Source organism: Triticum urartu, chromosome 4A, assembly GCF_056163025.1.
Source record: "Triticum urartu cultivar PI428250 chromosome 4A, HENAU_Tu73, whole genome shotgun sequence".
In the NCBI taxonomy this organism is placed as follows: domain Eukaryota; kingdom Viridiplantae; phylum Streptophyta; class Magnoliopsida; order Poales; family Poaceae; genus Triticum; species Triticum urartu.
The window spans coordinates 399411856-399429666 of NC_141876.1; the positions used below are offsets into that span (position 1 = coordinate 399411856).

At 46.8% G+C, this 17811-nt stretch overlaps 2 protein-coding genes across 2 annotated transcripts; both read left to right on the forward strand.

The window, feature by feature from the left end:
• The first annotated feature begins 5004 nt into the window (after window positions 1-5004).
• NAP7 (non-intrinsic ABC protein 7) lies at window positions 5005-10669 on the forward strand. The gene is made up of 7 exons (XM_048715087.2): window positions 5005-5396; window positions 5505-5555; window positions 7542-7763; window positions 7900-8022; window positions 9039-9215; window positions 10021-10120; window positions 10305-10669. The coding sequence occupies exons 1-6, from the start codon at window positions 5130-5132 to the stop codon at window positions 10108-10110; spliced, it is 930 nt and encodes a 309-aa protein (XP_048571044.2). The 5' UTR covers window positions 5005-5129; the 3' UTR covers window positions 10111-10120; window positions 10305-10669.
• A 4586-nt stretch (window positions 10670-15255) lies between these two features.
• Window positions 15256-16743, forward strand: LOC125553871 (HAD superfamily, subfamily IIIB acid phosphatase). Its single transcript, XM_048717532.2, has 4 exons — window positions 15256-15391; window positions 15549-15965; window positions 16075-16281; window positions 16408-16743. The coding sequence occupies exons 2-4, from the start codon at window positions 15586-15588 to the stop codon at window positions 16583-16585; spliced, it is 765 nt and encodes a 254-aa protein (XP_048573489.1). The 5' UTR covers window positions 15256-15391; window positions 15549-15585; the 3' UTR covers window positions 16586-16743.
• Window positions 16744-17811: the final 1068 nt, after the last annotated feature.

Below are 17811 nucleotides of genomic sequence, written 5' to 3' on the forward strand. Positions count from 1 at the left end.
CATTTAGATTCAAACATGATTTTAAACCTTTCATAATAACCCCAAACTTTTTGTGGAAGTGTCCAAATTGCAATGCAAATTATGAGCCAAGTTTCTTATTTTACAAAATCCATTTGGTGACCCAACTTAACACATAACAGTAGCTTTAAAAGAAAAGAAAAACAGAAAGGTTTAAAGAAGTGAAAGGAAGAAAAGAAAGAGAGAGAGAGAGAGAGAGAGAGAGAGAGAGAGAGAGAGAGACCCAAGAGGGGCTCGGAGGCCCAACCCACCTCCCCTCATCTCCCAGCTAGCGCTACAGGAGACGAGGAGGGCGTGGCGGCCATCCCGCGTGCCCCGGCGGTGGATAAGGCCACCCCTCGCCTCACGGACAAACCCTAGATACGCATCCCCCTCGCTCTCTCCCTCGTCGATCCCGCCCGCAACAGCAGCCGCCGTCGCCATGACCCCCGCCGTTCCCGTGCTCCCCGTCGTCGCCGCGCTGGGTTAGCGTGTCCAGGAGCACCTCCGCCTTCGCATTCATCGCCGGAGCCACCAGATCGAGCCCGGGAAGCTGCCCCATAGACGTCGTGTCTTCTTCCTCTGCCACGGCGGCCACGAAGATCCGCTCGATTCACTCGCCCTCGACCTTCTTCGGCTTCACCGAGCTGCTCGTCAACGCTGTGAGCTTGCCGTCATTTTCCCCTTGCCCCCCTTCTCGTTCCCGTCCTCTAGCCGCTGGTTCCACCGCGTCCGACACTCCGCCGTGGCTGCGGCCGGAGCTCTGCTCGCGTGGGCGCCCAACCCAACGCCCTGGCCGTGTCATGCACGTGCGCGCCCCCTACCGCCCGACCAGCATGCTGGCCGTGCCCGTCCGCTCTGCCCTGCTTGCAGCCGCTGGTAGCGTTGCTGCTCTCTGCTGAAGCCTCCCACTGCTGCTACATGTTGTTGTTGCTGCTCTCTAATGCTACTGCTTGTCGCCGGCTGCTTTGTGCTTGCTCTGTTGCCGCCGCCGCCGCTGCTCAATTGACTGCTGATGCTTTTTGCTTGCTGCTCCGTGTGAGCCCCTGGCCACTCACGCATCTCGTAGCCACTCCGGTACCACCTCTTGTGCCATGGCCATGGCCACCATGTGCGTACACATGTGTGTGAGGCACGGCTATGCCTTGGCATGTGCGGCTGGCCTGCTTAATTGCCTTAAGATTTAATTAGCCAGGGCATAATTTTAGTGTAGTTAGCCTACTGTATCAATGACATTGGGCCCTGCTACTATAATTTAGATTAATAAATTTGTCCAGGTAATTAATCCATGACATGCGGGGCCGTTTGACCATGTGGACCAGTCAACGTTGACTAAGTCAACTGTTGACTTGGTACTGTTGACTTTGATCCTGGCCCACTGTCAGCCACACATTACACCCCCTGGATACACTTCTCTGTGTACCCACAACAGTTAGTATATATTATTTTTTATTTAAATTAGATCCAATAAATTAGAAAATCATTTAAAACTTTGAAAATTAATATAGAATAATCTACAATTCGGATGAAAATACTTTGTACATGAAAGTCGCTCAGAACGACGAGGCGAATCCGAATACGCGGTCCGTTCATCTGCCACACATCTCTAGCATCGCAAACATGCAACAATCCCCTTCCGTTTCATCTGCCCGAAAATGTCAAACACCGGGAATACTTACGCGGATGTTTTCCGCCCTTTGCTGGTATCACCTATCTCTGCGTTAGGTCACATCTAGCACCGCGTTTCGCCATGTTACGCTTTGTGATGCTTTGCTTGCTCTGTTATTTATTGTGTTCCCTCTCCGTTACTTCTTTCCGGTAGACCCCGAGACTACCGGCGACCCCAGTTCGACTAAGGTGTTGACGACCCCTCCTTCTTGACTGAGCTTACAGGCAAGCCCCCGTCCCTTATCACCAGATATCGCCTATTCTTCTCTCTACTGCTTGCATTAGAGTAGCGTAGCATGTTCCTGCTTTCCGTTAATCCTATTCTGATGCATAGCATGTCCTTGCTATCACTATTGTTACCTTTACCTGCAATCTTAAATGCTTTGTATAGGATGCTAGTATTCCATCAGTGGCCCTACATTCTTGTCCGTCTGCCATGCTATATTATTAGGCCGTGATCACTCGGGAGGTGATCACGGGTATATGCTTATATACATAATATAAGATATTTGTGGTGACTAAAGTCGGGTCGGCTCGTAGAGTATCCGTGAGTGATTCATGGATTGGGTCCGAAAGGACGTTTGTCCTGACGGCCCTCTGAGTGAACCTTTGTGGCGGAGCGACATGGTAGGTTGAGACCACCCAGGAGAGAGGTGTGCCTAGCCCTGGTCGGCGTCCGCGGTTAATTCAATTAACACGCTTAACGAGATCTGGGTATTTGATCTGAGTCTGGCCACTGGCATATATGCACTAACCAACTACGCGGGAACAGTTATGGGCACTCAACGTCATGGTATCAGCCGAAGCCTTCTTGACGTCAGCGACTGACCGGCGCGCGCCGGATTGGACTGGAACGCTTGCTCTTGTATTAGGGAGGCTAGGTTTGCTTCCGGCCGCGTTCGTAACATGCAGGTGTGCAATGGGCGATGGGCCCAGACCCCTGCGTCATAGGTTTAGACTGGCGTGCTGACCTCTCTGTTGTGCCTAGGTGGGGATGCGATGTGTTGATCTTCCGAGGCCGGGCATGACCCAGGAAAGTGTGTCCAGCCAAAGGGGATCGAGCGTGTTGGGTTATGTGGTGCACCCCTGCAGGGAAGTTTATCTATTCGAATAGTCGTGTCCCTCGGTAAAAGGACGACCCAGAGTTGTACCTTGACCTTATGACAACTAGAACCGGATACTTAATAAAACACACTTTCCAAGTGCCAGATACAACCCAATGATCTCTTTCTCACAAGGCGATGAGGGGAGGATTGCCGGGTAGGATTATGCTATACGATGCTACTTGGTGAACTTACCATCTACTCTCTTCTACATGCTTCAAGATGGAGGCTGCCAGAAGCGTAGTCTTCGATAGGACTAGCTATCCCCCTCTTATTCTGGCATTCTGCAGTTCAGTCCACATATACTACCCTTTTCCATTTGATACCAATGCATATGTAGTGTAGATCCTTGCTTGCGAGTACTTTGGATGAGTACTCACGGTTGCTTTGCTCCCTCTTTTCCCCCCTTTCCTTTCTTTTCGGATGCCGTAACCAAATGATGAAGTCCAGGAGCCAGAGGATCCCGAGGATGTTTCTACGTGGAGTTCGGCTTCGAGGAGTAGTTAGGAGGTCCCAGGCAGGAGGCCTTGCCTTTTCGATCGTTTCTACTTTTGTGCTAGCCTTCTTAAGGCAAAACTTGTTTAACTTATGTCTGTACTCAGATATTATTGCTTCTGCTGACTCTTGTGTTTTTGAGGTTATGTATTCGAGCCCTCGAGGCCCCTGGCTTGTAATATAAAGCTTGTATTATTTCCATTTGTGTCTAGAGTTGTGTTGTGATATCTTTCCGTGAGTCCATGATCTTGGTCGTACACATTTGCGTGTATGATTAGTGTACGGTCAAATCAGAGGCGTCACATCACCGTTGCAACTGCCACATGGAATGATGCACTAGCCCGATCGGTTTTTTTTTACCAATTGATGTTGAGGCAATATTAAGCATACCCCTCTGCACAAGAAACATCTCTGACTTCTGGGCATGGAGTGCTGAGAAGAAGGGTGACTTTTCAGTTAGATCGGCGTACAGGCTGATAATGCATACAAAGATCGTGAGGGAATGGTGGATAGACGAGGAGGGAACTTCGGGGGCTGGGAGTGACAGCAGTTAGTGGTCGTCCCTATGGGAAGTGGAGCTACCACCAAAGATCAAACTCTTTCTGTGGATACTGGCAAGAAGTTCGATCCCGACCGTAGATGTTCTTGTAGCAAGCTCTGTGACGCTCGGGATTCTTGGTGGCATACGATGTTGGACTGCACTAACGCCCGTTGTACATGGGCTTTATTGGACGAGGAATTAGTAGAGAAGATGTGCCAACATAGCAATGTTGACCCACGGCAGTGGCTGTTCGCCCTGAACGAAGCTCTGAACTCGCATCAATTTATGTTGATGGCAGTCACTCTATAGGCTGTTTGGAGTGCAAAGAGGAAAGCGGTCTATAAGGATATCCACCAATCTCCTTTGTCTACACATCTATTCATCCAACGATATATCGCCGAGTTCCAGTCCCAGTCAAAGGTTCCGACGATGAGAACCCCCAATCAGACACAGAGACCGAAGCAATGGCAGAAGCCGCCGCACAATATGTCGAAGATCAATGTCGATGCAGCGGTTGCAGAGAGGTGGGGAGTAGGAACCATTGCAGCAATAGCCAGAGATGAGTCCGGAGCGTTCTTGGGGGCGTCAACACTGGGCTTCACAGCTATCACCAACCCTACAACCTTAGAAACTTTGGCAGTGAGGAAGGCATTGGCACTGTCGGAAGATCTCCATCTTCAGTCGATCCATATGACCTCCGACTACAAGGAGGTGATAAACAGTATTAAGGGGAAGACCAAAGCAGAATACGGAGCGATCGTGCATGAAATCATAGACTACTCTAGTAGTTTTCATTCTTGTAATTTCGTTCGTGAGTTTAGGAGCTCCAATGTGGAGGCTCACAATTTAGCAAAGCATGCATTGAAACTTGGGGTCGGCGCCGTGTGTGGTTAGGTCACCCCGTAAACCTCTCTTTCGTCCTGGTCTAACTGGTGACGACTAATAAAGCTTTGCAAATTGTCTCAAAATTATTATTATTAGGTAAAGATAAAGATTGACATGTGCATCACAATGATGTAGAACCGCGGGGTTTCAACCTCCTTTTCAATAAAAAAATAATAATTCCGATGTACCGGAATAACGAAACGCGATCAGAATCAATTTTTTTTAAAAAAATCATGTAATTCGAGTTTGTATCGTGGGGTGCGAACACGCCGGCACAAAGTGGCCCGTGGGATAATAGCACACTACCCCGATAGCGAGGACGGCAAATACGCAACTGCAATACGACGCCGCTGGCCCACTACTGACCCCGTCGTCATCCGAACCCGCCGCGAACGAAGCATCTTGAGGCGCGCACCTGCTGCCTCCTCCCTGACCTTCCCATGGCGCCGCCGTTCGCCGTCGCCGTCGCCGCCGTTTCCTCCTCATCCCCTCTCTTTTCCTCCTCATCATCCCGCCCCATCCTCCGCCGCTACCCGCTGCTGGGTTCTATCTCCGTGCGGCCACGGCACCGCTCGGCTGTGGCCTCCGCCGCGGCGACCGAGTCCGCTGGGAAGCTCCTTCTCGAGGTACACGGGCTTACCGCCTCCGTCAAGGAGACTGGGCAGCAGATCCTAAAAGGCGTCGACCTCACCATCCGCGAGGGCGAGGTTCGTGTTGGGTTGGAAGAACTAGCGGCTCGTTTGGTGAAGTGCTTGATTGGGTCTGCAAGGGTTGGTGTGTTGACTTGTGTTGGGTTTGTCTGCGTGTGATAATAGGTTCATGCGATCATGGGGAAGAACGGCTCCGGCAAGAGCACCCTCACAAAGGTTAGGTCCTACAGCTCACCCGTCCAAATTTGTCTCGATTGTTACTACGAAAACCACTGAGAAATTGTTGCCTGCGTACATTTATGTGCCTATTTGAGATGTCTCTGAGAAATGGAGATCAAGAGGTGGAGAGGATCGAAATGACAAAATCAAGAGTTCAATTTAGTTTCCAGGATATATTAGAATCAATATTCAATTTGTGTGCTTACCTATTTCGATGCCATTTAAGTTACACGTGCCTTCTCTAGTATGACAACTGTGATTGGAATCTTAGGTGTTACTTGGTTTGAGGAATCAAATATTAAAATGGTGAATGATCCATACAATCTTAGGTCACTTGCTTGGTTTAATGAATCGAATGGATTTAGCCCATCACCAGCTCGTCCTTCATAAGCCAAGTACGAAATGAAGAATTGGGTCGTTCAACCAAATTTGATGGATCATCTAGTGATGTACTCCCTCCGTTCGGAATTACTTGTCTCGGATATGGATGTATCTAGAACTAAAATACATCTATATACATCCATTTCTGCGACAAGTAATTCCGAACGGAGGGAGTACAAAACCATGATGGACGAGGTGATTTTGTTGCCAGAGTTATGCCTTTTATGTCTCTTGTTTGGATGTTTGGTGCATACATGAGCCTAGTTTCGTGCAACCCCTTAGGGACCAAATCCTGAAGAAATTAAGGCTAGAAAGAGCCGGGTATTCCAGTTAACAGTGAGCAACATATAAAACAGCATCCACCAATCACTTGAAGTAACACCCCTGCTAAAACATATGAACATAATAGAGCTTTTTTCGACAATGACATACAAAGTTTGTACTCCCTCCGGTCCTTTTTACTCTGCATATTAGAATTCTCTGAAGTCAAACTTCACAAAGTTTGACCGTATTTATATGAAAAATAATCAACATCTGTCATGCTAAAGTTATACAATATGAAACTTTAAGTCATGACACATCTATTGATATTGATTTCAGATTGTGAATGTTGGTACTTTTTTCAATGAAGTTGGTCAAACTTTACGAGGCTTGACTTCAGTCAAATCTTATATGCGAACTAAAAAGGACCGGAGGGAGTATAACAGATCATCTTAAATTCTTACAGAGAGCGACAAAAGACTACCAAGATCTGTTATAAGAACGCATAAAGGTTCTAACCTTATATGTGGCATGGTTCCTTTTGGTTAACTTGTTTTCTGTTAGGACCTCGGGCTATCACCTGATTCTGCTGACCGCCATGTCCACCATCTGTTGCTCCCCTAACAGTCTAACCCCCTTCCTTCAACAATGTTCCCTGTTGCTGCAAAGAGAAAATTATTTGTAGAAAGCACCAGCAAGATGTCACAACAACTTCCCTTAAGTGACCATCTTGCTGAGAATAGGCCATAAAGACAAAAACACTGCAGTAAAGCAGATTCATTTGACCCCTTTTGGGTGAACCAGGGACTTGTTTGCAGTTCAAAGCTTCCTTCAAACTACTCCAGGCAAACAATGCAAATGGCACTTGAACATGGTATGCTCAGTACTTGTTTTGCAGCTTGTATTTTGAAAATATTTTAATGAACCATGCAACCAAGTTTGTTTTGGCATCATGTGAACTCCAAATTGTTAAAGGAAATGCTGGTGCTCATTTTGTTGCTAAAATAACCTACCGGATGTACCACTTACACAAGAAGTTTTGAAGTACCCTTGTAAGTTAAGGCCCGGGTTAAAAAACACAGCCAGTGAAGTATAGTTAAGCTTGTGGTCTTAAACTTGTAGGACCTGTGGAGATCAACCCCTTAAGTATTCGACGAGCGTTCTTATGTAATGCGAGCATTGCGAATTCTGTGAGAAGTTCAGCCATCATAATTGTGCAACTTAATTCAACTCCTTGCCTTGTTTCATTTCCAAGGTGTCCTGATTAAACCATGCGTAATTGACCTTGTTCTGGCTCTCATATCTAGACATTCAGTTGAGTGTTCTGTCTGTTTGTTACAGGTTCTTGTTGGCCATCCACACTACGAGGTAACTGGTGGTACCATTCTCTTCAAGGGTGAGAACTTAATTGACATGGAGCCAGAGGAGAGATCTCTTGCAGGCCTCTTTATGAGCTTCCAAGCGCCTATTGAAATTCCTGGAGTGAGCAATTATGATTTTCTGCTCATGGCAATAAATGCTCGCAGAGAGAAGGATGGTCTGCCAGCTTTGGGACCTCTTGAGGTTTGAATATTATGTTATTGTATAGCCATCAATCTTTTTATACTTAGCATACTAGAGAATAATACGGTGTTGTATGTTGCTAACTAGTTTCTATGATAAGTACAAACTCTGACGTATATTTTGCTTTATCATGCAGTTCTATTCTGTTGTATCACAAAAAGTCGAGGCCTTAAAGATGGAGCCAAAGATCCTTGATCGTAATGTAAACGAAGGATTTAGTGGTGGAGAAAGGAAGCGCAATGAGATACTGCAACTTTCTGTAAGATTACTATGGGCTATCAGACACCCTAATTTGGCTGTTACATCACTTATGTGGTACCATTGTATCACCTATTAGATACTGCAGGTTTCCTGTACAATTTTTTCCGCAGATTAACAAAAATAGAAGTATTTGAGATTGCAATATTCAATACAGTATGTTGTTGAAAAAAGTAACTGTTAGGCCAAGTAGTTGCTGACAGTTAATAAAACCTGAACTAGCAAGTTTTTTAGTTCACCAAATGCTAAACCAGACCAAATGAACTTCAAAAGATTAGATGCCTTGTTTCACATATGCAAATTAGAGAGTTCAACCAGTCTATCTGATAAGAGGATCATGAATAGCAGTTCCTGTCTGATTTGCTGGACTGATTATAATGCCAATACAGCATGTTATACCACCATAATACCAGTTCATAGTTCCACAAATACTTGGTATCCAAGGATGGCCATATTGCTACAAATTAAACCATATACAGGCATAATATCTCAAAGCTGTATGGAGTTAATTTTTGAGGATCTTCGGAAAATAAATCTGTTGGCTTACCTGCAGTCTCTTCTTTGCTGCAATGAACCATTGAGTTAAACTTCCATGTTTTCCCATATCCAACGAATTCATTCTAGGTTTCTTTTCCAGCCTTTTTGTGTCTCCATACATTTTCAGCTCTGAACATGTTCTACATGAAGCTTAATCTGATGCCGAGACCTATCAGTGGTGTGTATGCATTTGAGATTCATTAGGCATTTCTTTCCTTAAATGATGACCATCATCGTGTTCACTTTATTGTTTTAATTTTGTATTATATATTCATTATTGTATGCAGCATGCCAATCTCCTTGTTTTGTTGAAACTTGTTAGGTATATGTTTGTTACAAAACATTATCAGCAAATTTAATTGCATAGGTCTAAAGCATACATTCTTTGACACAGAGAATGCTTGTTGAACATTCTTACCAGGAATCTTTATTTATCCACATCAATAAATTTCCACCTCTGATTCATAGTTTGTGAATTAGGTCCTTGGGGCTGATTTAGCCCTCCTCGATGAAATCGATTCTGGATTAGATGTTGATGCACTTGAAGATGTAGCTCATGCAGTGAATGGGCTCTTGACTCCCCAAAACTCCGTTCTGATGATTACGCATTACCAACGTCTTTTGGATCTTATTAAGCCAAGCTATGTTCACATCATGGTAAGCTCACAAGCATACTTGTTTTGTAGAGTTTAGGTACTTGATAGCACCTTTGTGTGTTCAAATGCATCTAATTTAGGCTGTGTTTGGCATTGAGGTGGATTATGATTGTCCAGATTTTCCAACCAGCTTTTGCCTATTTTTTCTGTCTGGGTGACAAAATTTTGCCTGCTTTCATGGCTGTTTCCCACAGCAGATTATAAAGTAAGTTCAGCAGAACATTGTACAACAACCGCAAACTCAGCCTTAGCATTCCTCTATCTTGTTTCAAGAAAGATTTCGTTTGGACTCGGAATTGGTATTTTTCTGTTTGGTAACCAACTCTTGCCTGCTTTCATGGCTGTTTTCCCACAGCTGATTGTAAAATAAGTTTAACACAACACAGTTGAGTAACTGCAGACTGAGCCTTAAGCATTCCTCTATTTTGTTTCAAGAAAGATTCATTTGGACCCAGAATTGGCTGATAATTTTCTGTTTTGGGCATCTTTAGAGTACTGCCAAAGAGGTGACGGAACTTGTGTGGCCTAACCTTTTATGTATAGTGTTATTTAATCCGGTGGTGAAGACCTATGGTCTCACCAGGTTGTACACATCTGAAAGTAACTGTTTCTCAATCTAGCATTCAACCCCATGGCAGCACTTGCTGATAATCAAAATATCATTTGCACCTTTGTCAATCTTTGTACTTTTTCCGTCCTAATCTTGTAGAATGTAGGAACAGTGTTGTGAGTATGTCAACGATTTAAAATTCTTCAATGAAGGGCATGTGCTGTCATTGATAATGCTTCTGATTGGTAACTTACAGGAAAGTGGCAAGATAGTGAAGACAGGTGACAGCTCTCTAGCCAGCCACATCAACGAGGGTGGCTACAAATCAATCGCTTCTTTTGTATAGCATGAATAAGGTTTTTCTTTTGTTCACTCTTCTTTTTCCTATTTTTTTTTGAGAGAGACATTGTTTGCTCTTATGATGACATGAGGACCCATGCATCTTCATGGTGAAGAATGATGAAAGAACTATCTATATTGGTTCTGCAAAGATGGACCAGCTTCTTGTGGATTTGGCTGATTTTAGATGCTCCTTTACAGGTCAAATGCTTGAATTCCCAGCCACTAGTCTATTTGTCTGAACAAACTGGTGACTAGTTGGGTTCTATATATTCTTATGCCCGGTGAAACTGGCATGGAGCCTGGAAGTAAAACGTGCTAACTTATGTGAAATTGTAGAGCTAGTGCCCATTTGGCCAGGCATATCATCCTTTTGGAGGTGGAGCACTGGAGTTCTGAATTGCCCCCGGCCATATTTCTCTTTCTCGTCCTGTAAGATTTGTTGAATTTCCAATATTAATACATTTATACATGTAGTTATATGCGGGGCAGCATCTTGCATGCGCATATGACCGACAAAGTTGTATCCGAATTTTCTCTACTATTGGAGACAGTTTTGAATATCACTTAATGCTTCTCTGGTATCTGGTCAAGTTCCTACTGATTGCAAATGTGCAATAGGTTCTTATGTTTATTCAGGACAGGTATTGTAGACTCTGACCCATGTGCCACTAACAGCAGGTACCTACTGGACTTGCCATTGCATTAAGCACAGTTGCTCGGAGGAAGAATACTATTTTCTTTCACTAGTTGGGTGTGGTCGACTATGCAAAAGTTTCTTAGGTGCAGTCCAGGCAAATGGTGTAGGCTATTATCCTTTATCCGCCAGCCACTAATGGTGAGTGGCTACTGACTTAGCCGTTCCTGTTGCAACGCATTCTTTGCATTTTTTCAGTGCTAACGCGTCCAATAACAACCGAATCTTTCTGAGTTGCTGCCGCCTCCCTTCCTGGCCATGCAAGTTGACCTCGACTTCATCAATATGATACTCGGTGGTGGACTTTGTCATGATTACTTGCAATCAAAGATGAACTCTGAATAAAAATTTAAGTCGGTGTGAGAAAAAGGTGAAATCTGGATAATATGGGAAGTAGTCAAAATTTCCTTCGATGAAAGTCGTCAAGTGTTCTTACTTTGGTGGAGTATAGAATACATTACCATGATTTGTTTTTTTATACACATGGTTTGTTTTATTCATCTATATTAGTTAAAAATAACGTAAATGTCAGAGTAGAGAATCCGGCAGATCCTTTGATAGGGTATCCCGGCTAAGTGAATAGATCGGAGGGGAAACAAGAGACCGAATTTACCTAGATTCAGTAATCAGGCCATCACGATAGTTTTAATCTACCCTTGCTCGTGTTTGTATTGTGCGGTGTTACAGCTCAGGGGTGCCTCACCTTGCTGGTTATTGGCCCCAGTAGGCCGGACCAAGGCCCCCTAGGTCGGTTTCGTCTTGAAGAAGAAGACTCTAGAAGCCTTTCCATTCAAAACAAGGAAGCACAAGCCATGGAGGACCCCCCCCCCTCCACCAACGTAGCTGGCTAGGTTGCGTAACCCTAGGTGCCTCGTATGTTATATAAGAGGCTAAGCTACTTGATAGATCATCATACAATCTTTTGGTTATATATGTATTTTGTACACCCCAATCACAATATACATAGAGCAGGAGTAGGGTTTTACCTTATAAGGAGGGCCTGGACCTGGGTAAACTCGTCTCACGTTTCCCCTTCAACCTAATCGCCACGTCGGGATACTCTATTGAGGGATCTGTTGCAATTAGCTCCCTGCACCATTTCCCCGGGCATGATTGTGCTGGGGGGGGGGGGGGGTGAAAATGCAACTATCCCTAGGTGGTTTTGATAATTCATAACAACATATAGCTCATTGAGCTAATACTATTCCAAGATGATTATTTCAGGAGAGCTCAATGATTGACATGGCATGGATGTGAAAGTGGAACCCTCAAAATGCTAAGGACAAAGGATTGGCTCAAGCTCAAAAGCTCAAGACTCTTCATTTTATATTTTAGTGATCCAAGATCACATTGAGTCTTTAGGAAAAGCCAATACTATTAAGGAGGGATGAGGTGTTGCTTAATGAGCCTCTTGCTTCATGTGCTTAGTGATATGCTCCAAAACCCTCAACTACTTTCCCATATCCACATATGACCTAAACTCTAAGCCGAACTCGGTCCTACCGATTCTTCCTATCCGGCGCCACCGAGTTTCACTTGTCATTAGCCACTGCCAAACCCTAGCAATTCGGTTCTACCGATAAGGATCTCGGTCCCACCGAGATGGGGTTGCAAACTCTCTGTTTCCCTTTCATAACTTTTCGGTCCCATCGAAAGAGCGAATCGGTCCCACCGAGATTGCAATGTAAACTCGGTGTTTCCCCTTTGTAACTTTTCGGTCTCACCGAGTTCCACTCGGTCTCACCAAAAGAGCAAATCGGTCCCACCGAGTTTGCCTGACCAACTCTCTGGTTAGCTAATTACCAAATTCGGTCTCACCGAGTTTGTGTAATCGGTCTCACCGAGATTACGTTATGCCCAAACCCTAACCAAACGGTCCTACCGAGTTGCATGTCAGTCCCACCGAAATCACTAACGGTCACTAGGTTACTTTTCGGTCCGACCGAGTTTATTGATTCGGTCCCACCGAGATTGGAAAACTGTGTAACGGTTGGATTTTGGTGGAGGCTATATATACCCCTCCACCTCTTTCTCATTCAGTGAGAGAGCCATCAGAACACACACATCATTCCAACTCATATGTTCTGAGAGAGAACCACCTACTCATGTGTTGAGACCAAGACATTCCATTCCTACCATATGAATCTTGATCTCTAGCCTTCCCAAGTTGCTTTCCACTCAAATCTTCTTTCCACCAAATCCAAATCCTATGAGAGAGAGTTGAGTGTTGGGGAGACTATCATTTGAAGCACAAGAGCAAGGAGTTCATTACCTACACACCATTTGTTACTTCTTGAAGAGTGGTGTCTCCTAGATTGGCTAGGTGTCACTTGGGAGCCTCCGACAAGATTGTGGAGTTGAACCAAGGAGTTTGTAAGGGCAAGGAGATCGCCTACTTCGTGAAGATCTACCGCTAGTGAGGCAAGTCCTTCATGGGCGATGGCCATGGTGGGATAGACAAGGTTGCTACTTCGTGGACCCTTTGTGGGTGGTTGCTTCTTCGTGGACCCTTCGTGGGTGGAGCCCTGTGTGGACTCGCGCAACCGTTGCCCTTGGGTGGAGCCCTGTGTGGACTCGCGCAACCGTTACCCTTCGTGGGTTGAAGTCTCCATCAACGTGGATGTAGGATAGCACCACCTATCCGAAACACGGGAAAAACATCCGTGTCTCCAATAGCGTTTGAATTCTCCAAACCCTTCCCTTTACATTCTCGCAAGTTGCATGCTTTACTTTCCGCTGCCCATAAACTCTTTACATGCTTGCTTGAATTGTGTGATGATTGCTTGACTTGTCCTAGAATAGCTAAAATCTGCCAAGAATTAAAATTGGGAAAATGTTAAGTTTTTATTTGGTCAAGTAATCTAATCACCCCCCTCTAGACATACTTTCGATCCTACAGGGGGGGGGGGGGTCCGGCCCCGGAAAGGGGAAGCAATCCATGCAGTGGCCCGCGTCTCTGCCTCAATCAGCGATGAGAGATGTGGTGTTGGGCGGGGGGTCCGGCCCCGGAAAGGGGAAGCAATCCATGCAGTGGCCTGCGTCTCTGCCTCGGTCCATGTAAGCATGAGAGCTCTTAGAGTTCAGTACGCCCATGTAAGCATGAGAGCTCTCGATATACAAGAAAGAACACACAATGCGGGAGTAGGGTGTTACATCTCGGCGGTGGCTTGAACCTGGGTAAATCACGCCCATATCTCTGAAGTGACTTAGTGTTTTAACACCTGGACGAACAATCTAGGAGAGCTCGGTGATGTCCGATCTCAACAATTATCCATGGACAGTAAGGTGACAAGAACAACCAGGAAAATATGGATTGAATGGCGCGGTGAAAATGTGTGCGTCAAAGAGTAAAGGAGGGATAAGTTTTCTTGATATCCACGGTTTCATCTTAGCAATGTTGGAAAAGCAAGCAATGAGACTCCTTGAGAACTGAGAGTCGCTATGTGTTCTATTCTTGATGAGAAATATTATCTGGATGGCAACTATTTAGAGGCGAAGCTCAAAAAGAGGTTGTCCTTTACGTGACATGGTAACATGGCTGGAGTAAATGTGCTACGTCACAGTTATATCTGAAGAGCCGGGGATGGACAATTACGGGAGGATGCATGGATACGTGACAGGGTAACGTTGCTTGGAACATTACAAAGGGTGGCACCTTCTCCGTAAGATCGTAGAATGGAATTATAAATTTGGTGAACGGCTTTGACACAGGACATAAATGGTGCTATTCTGCTAATTCTATTGGAATGAAATTTGGCAATTGTTGTGCCCAACAAAAGTTGAAATTTTCTTGTGGAGAACTCTCCATGGCACCCTCCCTCGACAGCCTCCCTATAATAGGCTAATACATATAAAATATACTCCGTATAAATATGAAAAAATAGAATTTAGATGTGCAATACTTATAACACATCAAAATATGCTTTAACAAAACTGTATGAAGAATAATAATACGACGAGTCCGCTAAGATGATCTAATGCTCCATTATTCCTAGATCCCTCCATCATCCCCAGTGGACTTTGTTGTCGTGCGTGCGTGGAGCTGGGGCCGGTGTACATGGCCGGCACCGGCAAAAAGGGCAGACATGTTGTGCGTGGCGTTAGTAGGAGGGGTTGGGGTTCCCATCTGGTGGTCAATGTCCTTCCACTCGTGCAATTCCCAATCCAACGTTTGCTTTGTCAGCGCTTGTTGACCAGCACCATCAGCTAGCCTTGATCGATTAACAAAGAGCAGCCGGCCAGCCAACTTTGGCGTGGTCGCCATCACACACACGATCGTTATTCGTTAGCGAGCAGTGGCGGCGCGGTTGCGTTGACGTGGCGCGCACCGGAGCGCGCTGGCGCTGCGGTGCAAATGGGGCACCATCGTCCTAACCCCAACGCAGGCCGCATGCTTCTTCCATGGCGTAATCATTCCTATTCTTTTCCTTGCACTGGAGGATGACTCATGACACGAACCTTCCGGTCCTGGCCTGGCCTGGATCCCCTCCCTATAAAATCCACACGTACGCCGGCTGCTGCTACTCGGACACCAGTCTCGATCGACCCGTCTGCCTTGCCTGCCGCGAGCATTATTAGCGCGTCGATCCAGGTTAGATTACGATCTTCCTTATTACTCCTTCCTTCCCTTTTTGTTTGGAAATGGAACATGATCGTGACCTGGAAAGAGTCTCTCACGACTGATATGTGGTGTGTTTCTCCTACGTACGACGTACGTACCAACTCATTACTTCGAGTGTTTTGTCCAGCCCACGTTTGTTTGGTAATCCCGGGCGCGCGGCATTGATGGGTTCCTCCCAGGCGCTTGCTCTGTGGGTGGTGATCACGCACCTCCTCTCCCTTGGCGGCGGCTTCGTAAGCTGCGCCAAGCCGAGCTTCTGGCCGAGCTCGGCCACGCACGACGAGGCCGGCTGCCTCAGCTGGCGCGTCATGGTGGAGGCCAACAACGCGCGGGGCTGGCGTACGGTGCCGGCGCCCTGCGTCGGCTACGTCAAGGCCTACATGACCCGGGGCCAGTACGGCAGGGACCTGGACAGCGTCATGGAGCAGGTGTCCGCGTACGTCGACCAGATCGCCGCCGCCGCCGACGGCCTCGACGCCTGGATCTTCGACATCGACGACACCTGCCTCTCCAACCTGCTCTACTACCAGGCCAAGCGCTTCGGGTACGTGCGTCTCCATTTCCTTGTGTGCAAGTGCAACGAGAGAACGTGTTTCTACTTTCAAGTTTCAAGTAGAGTTAGCAGCCAGCGAATAATATATGGTGTGTTTCAGGGCGTACGATCCCATGGCCTTCAAGAAGTGGGCTAGCCAGGGGGCCTGCCCGGGGATACCTCCGGTCCTTGAGCTGTTCGCGGCGCTGCAGGACAAGGGATTCAAGGCCTTCCTTGTCTCCGGGAGGGACGAGGAGACTCTGGGCTCCTGCACGTCCCAGAATCTGGAGTCAGAAGGGTTCTCAGGGTACGAGAGGCTCATGATGAGGTACACTACCAACACCCTCTTGGTGACTTAAACACACTATTTTTGGTAATAGAGAATCCCTTGCTACTATTCAGAGAGAGGCAAGGTTGATTTCTGGCATAGAACATGATCGGAATGTGTTTGCAGAACTCCCGAGTACCGAGGGCAGAGCTCGTCGGTGTTCAAGTCGGCGATGAGGAAGCAGCTGGTGGACGAGGGCTACAGGATCCGCGGCAACGTCGGGGATCAGTGGAGCGACCTGCAGGGCGACAACGTCGGTGACCGCGTGTTCAAGATACCAAACCCCATGTACTTCGTCCCGTGAAAACACACGGGTCGCCGGCCGGCCACCGGTGTGCTCGCTGCCTGCCTGCCTGCCTGATCGACTAATTCGTAGGCCGTGTAAACAACGGCCGATATGTGGCAAAACAAGCATAGTAGAACTTAAATCATGATAAGTAAATAGGCAGTTTTTCGATTAAATTAATCCATGAATAAATCATGAACATGACATGAACAATATTGATAACACACTGATTACGATCTAACAGAGCATGTACTACGCACATAGTAGAAACATCTACGCATATCGCTAGTACTGCTACAACAGAAAGAAACACGAGAGGGATAAGCGATGTATACCCTTCAATCGGCCACGCGGTGGTGGTTGCGGTGACAGCACCCGCGGCATCCTCGGCGGCCTTCTTGTCGGCCTCGGCCTTCTCAGCGGCGGCACGGTCGGCGTCGGTCGACATGGTGATGACGAAGGTGGTGCGGATGTAGATGGACAGAAGCGAGTAGTCGCGTAGTAGCTACCCAAAAACCTAATCGCCCCTCTCCCGCACAGGATCCGGAGAGGCGGGTTTCGGAGGTCTGCTCTCCCGTCAACCGTGTACACGGTGAACGGGATGGAGTCGCCGGCGGCAGCAGCAGCAGAGGAACGACGTGGGCGTGGAAGCGGAGATGGAGATGCGTTCTGGTTTTCGCGGCGGCTAGGGTTGGCAGTGCCCCACATATATATGTGCGGCTGCGCGTGGAGAGACGTGGGCTAAACCCACATTCAAGTCGGTAGCCCATAATCCAACGTCTCAGATCGTGGCCCTACCTGTCAAAGACTCTTCGTTCCTGATCGGCAAAAAGAAGCGCATAGGAGTGAGCTCGGCTCGGCTCAATCACGCGGCGTGGCGCGGCGCGACGCGTCGTGACGAGGCGAGCGGAGGAGGAGGGGTGCGCGAGGGCCTCATCTCTTCTCAAGCTCCAATAGCATGAGGGAGAGAATCCCTTATAAACCACTCCAACTCTCCTTCCACTTTCGGGGTGGGACTAAACTTCCCACCACCTTGTCATGCCACCTACATGGGCCCTTAAAGATTAAATCTGAAATTGTCATATGATCTCTAGGCCCATCTCATATTTCAACAATCCCCCACCAGATCTCAGGGCCCACTTTGTCCTTTGTTCCAAACGCTGTTTTGATATACCAGCATTTCAGTGGAGACTGATTAAGGTTGAGCTCCACCTAGACCAAGTAGCTACACTCCTTCACAACTG

Excerpts from the sequence above, each read along its gene's own strand:
- LOC125553871 (XM_048717532.2), top strand. The coding sequence starts at position 15,586 with ATGGGTTCCTCCCAGGCGCTTGCTCTGTGGGTGGTGATCACGCACCTC. Across the intron at positions 15,966-16,074 it reads TACCAGGCCAAGCGCTTCGG|GGCGTACGATCCCATGGCCT; the intron begins GTACGTGCGTCT and ends GGTGTGTTTCAG. Across the intron at positions 16,282-16,407 it reads TACGAGAGGCTCATGATGAG|AACTCCCGAGTACCGAGGGC; the intron begins GTACACTACCAA and ends ATGTGTTTGCAG.
- NAP7 (XM_048715087.2), top strand. The coding sequence starts at position 5,130 with ATGGCGCCGCCGTTCGCCGTCGCCGTCGCCGCCGTTTCCTCCTCATCC. Across the intron at positions 5,397-5,504 it reads TCACCATCCGCGAGGGCGAG|GTTCATGCGATCATGGGGAA; the intron begins GTTCGTGTTGGG and ends GTGTGATAATAG. Across the intron at positions 9,216-10,020 it reads CAAGCTATGTTCACATCATG|GAAAGTGGCAAGATAGTGAA; the intron begins GTAAGCTCACAA and ends GGTAACTTACAG.